Below are 9,550 nucleotides of genomic sequence, written 5' to 3'. Positions count from 1 at the left end.
CCATCCGCCCACAGTGATCAACCGTGCACACGTTCTAGCGGTTGGGCTCACTGGCTGCCGATCTCGTCGTCGCATGCGCATGCGCTGTCTCTGTGAAGTTTCCTCCGCTGGAGACCATCCGCAATATCAACTGTCCACCCACGTGCGAGGCCTTCATCTCGCCCTCGCCCAGGCCACCACTGCCTCTGGAGCAAATTTGCCCTCGTCCGCGACACAGGAAGGTCAAGTGCAGAACACACGTGTCCTTGTTCACATGCACGCATGTATCCCATTGACATCAGACAAAGGCTCGCCCCGATCCGACGAGATTGCCAATGTCGACAACGCAGCACCGTCCCCTCCTCTCTGCAACTGCCAACGTCAGGATACGCTGCAGATACGCCAGTAACACGTCTCTAGGATCGAAACCCACCGGCCGCGCAGATCGCGAGCTGGCTCCATACATGTGCGCACTCCAACACGTCTGTTACTCGTCAGCGTGGTTCTCGATTCGACTTTGTCAGCGATGTCCTATCTCCATCAAGGTGAGTAACTTGATGGTCTTTGCAGTACCACCCCGCTGATTGGAACATATCGACTCCTCCTCACCTGTCTATGTGTGGCTGTTCCGTATGTTCAGGCGGCTCGCAGCCTGCATTGTATATATCATAGTCATCGCGTCGATGACCGCGACCGTCCCTGTGAGTATTCCCCTCCTGCAGTCGCCAATGGCCAGACAGTGATTGCAAGTAGGCTTCCAACAGGTCAACGATGCACGACGCGGCCTTCCTATGATGATCTAGACTTGCTCTCCCTTTCCCTTTCACGAGATGAGAAGGCAAGCTCGGAGTCGATGCGCTCCGCAGACCTTCTCTTGCTTTCCCCTCACAATCCCATATCAACTACCTCGGCATCCCCGGTCCGTCGAACCTGCGGGCATATCTACCCAACCGGGCTACTGAGCCTGTGTTTGAGTCCTTCCGCGCGGACTGCGTCCGAGGCAGCACAAGAGGTGCGGAAGACACTCGTCAATCTGGTACAAGGACTCGTCAGAGGAGATGACCCAGATTGTGTACTCGCGATCCTGCTGCGTGGACGAATGCAAGCGACCTCCCACCTCCAGGAGCGCTTGACCGCTGTGCCCACCCCGCACTATTCGGCCGTCGTCAACCGCGCCAATGTTTCCCCCAACACGAAGGACATTACCTACCTCCACGCGATGCTGGCGTATGCTGCGCCGCTGTCGACTGCCACCATCGACGACGTCCGCCTGGCATGCCTGCACAGCCGCGACAACACCCTGTTTCAATGCCTCCGGCGCATCCTCGCGTTCTCGCCTCTGTCGCCGCAGGAAACGCTCATCCTGGGCTCGAATGTGCCGGTCGACGAGGTGGACGCGCGGGACACCGATGCGAATGCTATGTCGTTCTTGGTCGACTATGAGGTATCTCGATGTTCCAAAAACGTATGCGTATCACCGAGGCAGCCGACCTAGAGTTTATCGCTACGTGTCACGAATTCGGCACCTCACTGACATCCCTCGGCACTTGGATTCGGGACCTCCGACGTCTCAACGGCGCACACAGTTCGAGATCGTCGCTCGAGGTACGTGCACATCCAGCCTGTTCGATACTATATCCGGTTCGGGCTAAGTAGTGTACCGAATCTCTACCTGGGTAGCGCTCAAGGGCTCCTTCGAGCGCACTGCAGAGAAGGTACGCGTCTTGGCACTTCATGTTCCGCTCCGAATATCAACCAGAAATCTAGACGAGTACGTGAACATTGCGCGGCCGACTCGCGAGCAGGTTACTTGAAGATCAAGAAGTAGGTTAATGTTGAATTGAAGTACTAGTCCGTCGCTCACCTGCAAGATAGTTGTTTCAGTGCGGTAAATCGCTCGCCGGTTCTCCATATGCATGGGGCTGATGCCATAATTTGTTATGCAGCGTTCCTCCAGAATATGGCGAGTGGGCTCGGCCGGCGTCTATCACCCCGATAGCGATATTTATCTCTGACGTCTATCCAGATAATCGCCTAAGACCATCAAATCTCGGCTATTCGGCTCATTTTTGTTTAGTGCCAACTCACGATCGCGACGCACCTCCCGCCATCATCCACCGTCCCCTCAACCCTCTCCTACTCCTCTCCAACCCCGTCTTTATGACGATCAGCACGACTCCTAAGTCCGCTGGTCGTCGTAGGTTAGGTGAACTTGGTGTTCAACCGAACCGTCCATTCCTCCCCTACCCTCGACCGGACTACCCAACCCGACTGGCGTAACGTCAATTCCCGAAGGACCTCACTCCATTGCACTTCACCGACCGACTCGCTGATCGGCCGACCGACCTACCTGACTGGAACCCCTTCACCGAACCACCCGCCTGGACACCGCGACCTCTTTTGACTCGACCAAGGTCGTGCTGCGGTAGCCCTTCCTCGCCCACGTCGCCTCAAGTGGATGGCCCGCCGTTGTCGCTGCCTCTCCGTCACCAAGGTGTGTGCCCTCCATTAAAGTCCATCTCTCGCACTGAATCCCCTCCACTCTCCTACGCGCCATGACGCGCTCTCCCCCGCCATCACCCTCCTCTCCACCTACCTTCGCGGTCCTCTCTGCTCCCCAATCGTCTCCGCCGGAGCCCGAGCTCGACGAGCTCGATCCTAGCTCCCACCAACACTCCTCCCCCATCCCCTCACACACACATCGCCGTCGCTCCTTGTCCTTCAGCCCGCCTCCGATCCCCACTCCGCCCCGTCTTCGGACTGCGGCTGCCCACGCCCCAACACCAACGGAACAACGCTATGCCTCTGTCCCCGCGAACGCGCTTTTCACCCCCGCCCAGATCGTCCTACCCATCGGCCTCGAATTCGCGCTTCCCGGCGAGCATGTCCGGATTCTGCTCGCCCAAGCCCGTGCATCGCCCTGCTCGCCTTGCCGCCAAGAAGCGTCCCTCTGCGAACAGAGCAACGGGCCTGGCCTGGCTTGCAGGAGATGTCTGCAGTCCGGACACGGTGACTGCGAGTGGATTACCAACTCGCGTAAGTGTGCATCCTCGTTTGTTGAGTGTGTGTCCAACAAGTTTATACAGTCTCCATACTTCCATCGAATGACCCGCTGCGACAATGCCGCACCATCGACTTTTACGCCATTCGTCAAGCCCAGTCTCGCGGCATCTCTGTCGATCAACTGTTGTACGTCCAATGGCCGGCCGGCCTCCGCCATCACGCGTATGCTTCAAGTCGCCTCGAAGCCGTTCCATTCGTTCGCTCCGGCCCATGCACGCCCTGCCTCCGCGCCGGTAAACCGTGCATCCAAACGCAGGGTCAGTCGTGGAAATGTGAGCCTTGCCTTCTCACTAGCACCTCCGGGTGCGATTGGCAGGTAATGTGCTGTGAGTTTTACCTCACTGCGTTCCAAACTTTATTATTTACAGGCCGTCCTTATTACAGCACATTTGTTTGATGAAGTACGACCAACGGTTGACCGGGCTCTCCTTCAATCGCTGCACGCCCAAGGTACCGTGGTCAGCCGTCGCTCCGCTCGTCGGCAGCGTGGCCATATGACACATGCCACCCGTTCGGCCTCCTCGCGCACACACGCCGCCGCTCCCGCACACGGACCCTCTCACCACGCTGTGGCTGGCAGCGACGAATCGTCAGTGTCCAGCGCGCTGGACCGTCTCTCACGCGCCCTTGACCGCTTGGCCCGTGCCCAAGAACGCACCGCAGACGCGCATGAGGCCACAGCGCTATCCTCTGCACGCATGGAGACCATGCTCCGTCGTGTGTCAGAGGCTGTTGGGGTGGGTTCTACACGTCCTCCGCGTCTCCGTGCTCCTGCTCCTCGTCGTGTCCCTCCCAGCTCTGATGGCGAGTAGGTATGCATTGCCAACATAGTACATTCGCATATCAGTGTAATAGTATACACCACGTTCATCCCAGTTTTGCGTGCTTGCGTGCTCATGTGTACTTGTAAGCTTGCTCAGGGAGGTCGAATCGGGAGATCGATCACACAAAACACAAACATCGTGTGGCCCCGTTGTCCCGGCATCGTCCTACGCGGCGCTTTCAAGGTGTCAAGCACCGTGGGGCGGACTGGCAGGACTGCGCACGCAGCAGTGGACAGAGGACAACGGTCAGCATCTCAAGCGCGTCCACGTCTACGGGCTCAATGGCAGTCACTCCAGTCGATCAACGCACCAACAGCCGTCGTCAAGCAGCGTGTGTGCGAGTACATTAACGAGGTACGTATGAAGCCACTAGTCGCACGCCCTGGTACTAAGCCGCCTCCACTGAACCGGTCCCTCCCAACCCTCGGTGGATCCCTCCGTAGGATTACATCACGGCCTCGATTGACGTGTTTCATCAGGCAGAGGATCTTGAAGACTAGCAGACTTACATGCGCTGTTCGGCTGTATGCAGACTATCCGTAAGTCCCAGCTACCATCCCTTTGCCTGTGTAACTAATTCAAACTGCGCTACCGCTGAACACAGCCTCTACGAGCACATCCTCGATGATGACATCTTACAGGGCGTCGTTGACATCCTCGAATATCCGTGTACCTACCCTACTTCGATTGTGTCGCTGGATTCGTGCGGACGATCCGGAATTCCCCAACTACAAGGCCAACTACCCCGACTTTCTCCGTGAGACCGCCCACATCCACCAACCTATCCCTATTCGCGACGACGCCATCCAGAGGAAGATTCACCATACTTACTTACCCACTGCAGTTCCTCAAAGACGTCGTGCAAGTACGTGCCATTCCCCACTCACCCTTCAACGTCCTGAACTCATCCACATATCCAGAATGACCCAACCTTCCCTCCGAGAGATCGCGCTTCTTCGGCTCCCGACGACGCACTCAGGATACAGCGGAGGTGCAGGAGGGAATACAAAGGATGCGGATTAGATGGATGTGGACCAGACGCGCGCCAAGGTCAATGGCGCAGCGCTTCCAAACGGAGCGAACTCATCGTCTTTGGACAGGTCGCTGTCGCAGGAGGAAATCACATCACGTCGAGAAGTGGTCTTCCTCGTGCAGCCGCTATGTATCATGAGCAAGAACGTTCAGCTTCCTGCCCGCATGGCTCCGTTCCGGACACTGGTCGATCCAGCTATTGCCTTTGCCGTGCAGTTGGGTCTCTCGCACTCGGGGGACGACGAGGAGGGCGGTCAAATGATCGTTACCTCCGTAGAGACTACGATGGCACCCCTTGACGTCTGCAACTGCCTCCAGAAGGTGTTGGGTACGTTTGAACGCCAATAGACCCAAGTGTAAGGGGACTGTGCTCGCGCTGTTGCGGCAGCTCCTAATAAGAGTCACCGTATTGTCGTGCAGAGTAGTCTCATTCTGTAGCCATGGATGCAGAGTCTTCTTGGGGAGGCGTTGAGGCTGTCGCTTGAGATGTTGTCGAACCACGAGGTCTATCAGGTGAGTGTGACATCGATGGCCCTCGCCTGTGCACCAATTCACCGGGGAGCAGTAAAAGATTGGTCTCAAGCTATTGCAGCAACGCGGGAAGGATGACCGGGGCGTCGAGAAGTTCCTCGACTACTTCTACAGGTACGCCGCTTCTCTTACTACGTGTTTCGTGCTATTGCTTACTCTGCGATTTCGTTCTGGTAGCCGCATTCCGCTTCTTCCGCACATGTCTACGACTGAAGAACGGCATCCTCTTCAAGTACGTGATCAAGCACTACATCTTCATGCCCATCCTGGACCTCACCACTCGCCAGTCAAGGCGCGACAACCTTGTCAGTTCGACATGGTTGCATGTCCGAGTTTGTTCTCCTAGTATGTGCTATGGTCCAGACATGCAGCATCGCTCTCTAGGCACTTCATTTCCACATTCTGTACTGCCCCCTACGTAGTCAACGTTCTTTTATTCGTCTATGGTTACTTTGGTGGCACGGGCGGAGACAAAAATCGGTGAGCTGGACTCTATTTTCTCACTCGCCGTCGCTTCGCAATGCAAACCAGTAAAATCATGGCTCTCTCTCCCCATTAATTGAGCAAAGATCAGTGCTTTTGATTCCCTATCCGAGGTACAGCGAATTATTGACTCGAACAGGTGCAATCCCGCACGAGCGCGGCGACCCCAGCTGCGGTGAGTGGCGGGCGCTATAAACGGCTCCAGTGCACCCGAAGTCCCTCATCTCCCTCTCATTCCACATCCTCCGCGTTATTCCCTCCTCAACGCAGCCACTATGATCGTTGAAGTCCCCCCAAAGCATCTCTATGTAAGTGTGTGTGTCGCCGAGCAGAGTTGCCAGGACTCATGGGCACCCGCAGGTGTTCGAGTCTATCTTCAAGTCTCACCGCGGGGCGCGTTGCGCCCTAACTTGGCACGAGTTTACCTGCGTATGTATAGGATCTTCGCCTCCCATGGCGCCTTCCTAACCTTGAGTTAACTGGACTAGGCTATGGGCTCCGTCGGATTCGAATACGGCCCGGCCGGCCGTGGAGGCGCCGCGCGCAAGTTTGGACCCCTCCAGGACCAAGAATCCCAGTTGGCCCTGCGCCGCCATGAGGTGAGTCTCAGGCGTTCTGTTGGTACACGACGCTGACTCGCAGAGTATCACCGCCAGCCCCACGACGGCAAACTCACGCCCAAACAACAGGACCGGTAGGTGCCCGGCGCCTCTCTGTGCCTGTGTATTACTAAATATAGGTGCAGTCTCTGTTCCATGTTGAGTCGCGCGTACGGCTGGGACAAGAAGAGCTTCGTTGCCCGCCAGCCTGCCCCTCCCGCGGTCGCTCGCGACGCTGAGGGCGACGCTGGTGGCGACGCCGACGGCGTCGCGGGGGACCGCGGGGCGGAGGCCCAGGCGGAGTGATTCAACGATATCGATTGTATCATGTATTGTACCATTGACGGGACGGTGTATACCTGACATCTTGCATTGAACATTCACAGACCGACTTGAACCTGACTGATATATCATTCACACACAGGTAAGCCGGGGCTGCACATCACTCAGGCAAGTCGGGGAGTACAGGGGGTTGGGCTCTCCAGTCGGTCAGCCACCACGGACAGTAGGTCTGACCACATTGGTCTGTCAGGATGGTCGGTCTGAGACGTTGGTGAGTACACGCGTTCAGTTGATCCGTCGCTCATTAGGTCGGTCGGTAGATCGGTACGTCGGACTCGGCGCACTTTGGGGGTGTTCAAGTAGAAATGACCATAAAAACATAGTGTACGTGTACACGAGCCACTTATGTACTATTTTCGTGTTGAAGTCTCGACGCTGACAGTTATAGTCACACAGCGCGCGCAGAGTATGGGCTCGGTAGGATGTGGTTGTGGGATGTGCGGGCCGAGTACGCAGCTCGGGTCACCCTGGACACTCTCGCCGACCAAATCCCAATCGCAGCTGTGTCCTCTTTCCGTTTATGCACAAGCAGCGCTCTCCAAATAGACAAGATCCTCTTATAGTTGCGGTCAGTTCACGTCCGCTGATGGGTAGCGCACGCCGCTGCGCGCGTACCACCGCCTCCGACGCGTCCTACGACCGCGACCACACCCTCCGACGTCCTCACTCCTCCGCATCACTCCCGACGTCTTGCGCATGTGTCGTCGACCAGAACAAGTCCGAGACAAGCAGGAAGGATGGCGAAAGCTCCAGAGCCAGCCAGCAGCAAGTCAGGAAGCGACACGTCGCCCTCGACGTCAGCCAAGAGCCTCGGAAAGCCGTCTGCATCGTCTCCGACGACCCATTTGACGCCGCAGTGCAACCCAACGACGCTACGGATCAGCTCGAGACCGGTGCTCCACTGCGTCAGGCTGCACTCGACGCAATACCGCGTCCTCACTCCATTCCTCCATCCTTCGACTTCGTATCTATTTTCGCCCCTTCGTTACACCTCTATGACTCGTACTTCCAGCTCTTTCCACACCCTCTCCTCCTTCAAGCAAAACGTCCACGTCACTCTCCAGCGTAATCTACGATATATTGCCTAGCTAGGCTCGTGAATGGAACGGGTTTTTCCCCTCCCCATCGACGCGCAGTGCTTAATCTTCGACCTCAGTTCCGACCTCGACTTCGACTTCGACTCCTTCGTATTCCATTCGCAGCCTCTCGCTTTCGCTCGTTATCGACTCTCGTCCCTCGTATTCGACGTTACAGGCTCTCGAGTGACTGCCAAAGCAGTCTATTACGCGCTATCCAACGTACAAGCATCTACATCGCGATCGACATCCCTCTCCCTTCCCTCTCCCATCCATCGCCCATCCACACACACACACGCACACTCTCTCCTGCCCGACTCCCCTCGTGCACGCCTGGACGGACCATCGCACCTTCGGATCTCACTCACAGCGAGTGTAGGTCCATCACCGCATGTCACTGTTAGACCGCGTTCTTACTTGCTCGTCCTCCCCGCTTGGTGCGCGCATACCGTCGGCACCGGCCTGCGATTCCCGGCCCTTTCCAGCCCACCTTCACCATCTCTTGCGCCGCTCTCTCCACTCTCTCGGCACCTGAGATACTCCCTCAGTCCAAAGCGACTCGCATGTCGCTCTCCTCCGTCCCACACGTCTGCCACAGGCGCGCCCTCCCTCGTTGCTGGGCAGGCTATATCACCGTAAAAGAGATATACACTGCGACTAACGCAAGGATAGCTATCATAGTAGCTAACATGTTTCGTTGACCTGCGTCCACAACGCTGTCATGAAGCCCAATGCATGCTCCGAGGTACCTGCTCTCGGGCCTCAACCGACCTGTGGGACACTGTTCTTCGAGTGATGGTGCTGACTCGGGTGCCGTAGAGATTGCAAGCAACGGTCTTGCTAAGGCCATGTTCAGTTCTAATAGCTCAAGCGCGATGATCAAGGTCCGAATCAGTTTGTCCATCTGCTGTGGTGATAAGACGCACTCCAGAGGCACAGACATTGTTTTGGAGATCCGTCGCGCCTCTGTGGTCCTCTTCGCTTCTGTATTGACTTCTTTGATATCGCTGACTTTTGATCCGATTCCATGTCAGAGGGAAGTCAAATGTCGACCCCGGCACAATTTCAGACGGTACTCACACCATTCCAGTTCTTTATACTGTAGCTGGTCCCAAAATGCAACACACAGTTCTTGCAGATCGTGTGTCGCACCGCTTAGGACCTTGTCCCACTGCGCTTCATGTACGATAGCTTCAGCCTGGGATGGGGTTAGACCGCACACGTTCCAGGCTTATATGAGCCTGAGCAATGACACTTACCTCTTTCAACGAGAGGTCTCTCCTCACCTTGAAGATCGACCGTTGAAGTCGCCGCAGGTGAGAAACATATATTCTCATGAATTCCAGGTTGCGCGACCATTTCTGCTGGACGTGGTTCAGGAAGCTCGGCCATTCGCCTGGGGCAGCAGGCAATGCCAGTGCCAGCGAACTACACCTAGGTGCTTAGCCCCGGTAACGCCAGTAAGACACATATGAGACATACCATTCGGTGCGTTCCAAGCTATCCATCTCCGGACAGTGCACTTCGACATCGGTGAGCCCAAAGACAGACTTCAAACGTGAAACTTGCGAGAGATCATGAGTGACTGACGTCTGACTATTGAGTGAACATGCAGAAGTCA

General features: G+C 56.5%; 3 protein-coding genes across 3 annotated transcripts; all 3 read left to right on the top strand.

Annotated features, from left to right (window-relative positions):
• Nucleotides 1–505: 505 nt before the first annotated feature.
• Nucleotides 506–1,994, top strand: L226DRAFT_520097 (uncharacterized protein; the record flags this gene model as incomplete). The annotated part of the gene is made up of 6 exons (XM_067678609.1): nt 506–524; nt 652–680; nt 818–1,423; nt 1,566–1,584; nt 1,660–1,694; nt 1,926–1,994. 6 exons carry the CDS (start codon nt 506–508, stop codon nt 1,992–1,994), a joined length of 777 nt encoding a protein of 258 aa, XP_067539597.1.
• A 540-nt stretch (nt 1,995–2,534) lies between these two features.
• L226DRAFT_520096 (uncharacterized protein) lies at nt 2,535–6,817 on the top strand (the record flags this gene model as incomplete). The annotated part of the gene is made up of 17 exons (XM_067678608.1): nt 2,535–3,015; nt 3,066–3,168; nt 3,411–3,492; nt 3,769–3,854; nt 3,963–4,220; nt 4,346–4,405; nt 4,508–4,623; nt 4,679–4,731; nt 4,905–5,226; nt 5,607–5,734; nt 5,852–5,909; nt 6,052–6,087; nt 6,183–6,220; nt 6,273–6,341; nt 6,401–6,511; nt 6,569–6,606; nt 6,652–6,817. 17 exons carry the CDS (start codon nt 2,535–2,537, stop codon nt 6,815–6,817), a joined length of 2,205 nt encoding a protein of 734 aa, XP_067539596.1.
• Nucleotides 6,818–7,439: 622 nt separating this feature from the next.
• Nucleotides 7,440–7,922, top strand: L226DRAFT_567220 (uncharacterized protein; the record flags this gene model as incomplete). The annotated part of the gene is made up of 1 exon (XM_067683996.1): nt 7,440–7,922. One exon carries the CDS (start codon nt 7,440–7,442, stop codon nt 7,920–7,922), a length of 483 nt encoding a protein of 160 aa, XP_067539595.1.
• Nucleotides 7,923–9,550: the final 1,628 nt, after the last annotated feature.

This window comes from Lentinus tigrinus (assembly GCF_003813185.1).
Source record: "Lentinus tigrinus ALCF2SS1-7 unplaced genomic scaffold L226scaffold_4, whole genome shotgun sequence".
Lineage (NCBI taxonomy): Eukaryota > Fungi > Basidiomycota > Agaricomycetes > Polyporales > Polyporaceae > Lentinus > Lentinus tigrinus.
The sequence above is the reverse complement of the archived record's forward strand: the minus strand, read 5'-3'. Positions and strand labels throughout refer to the sequence as shown.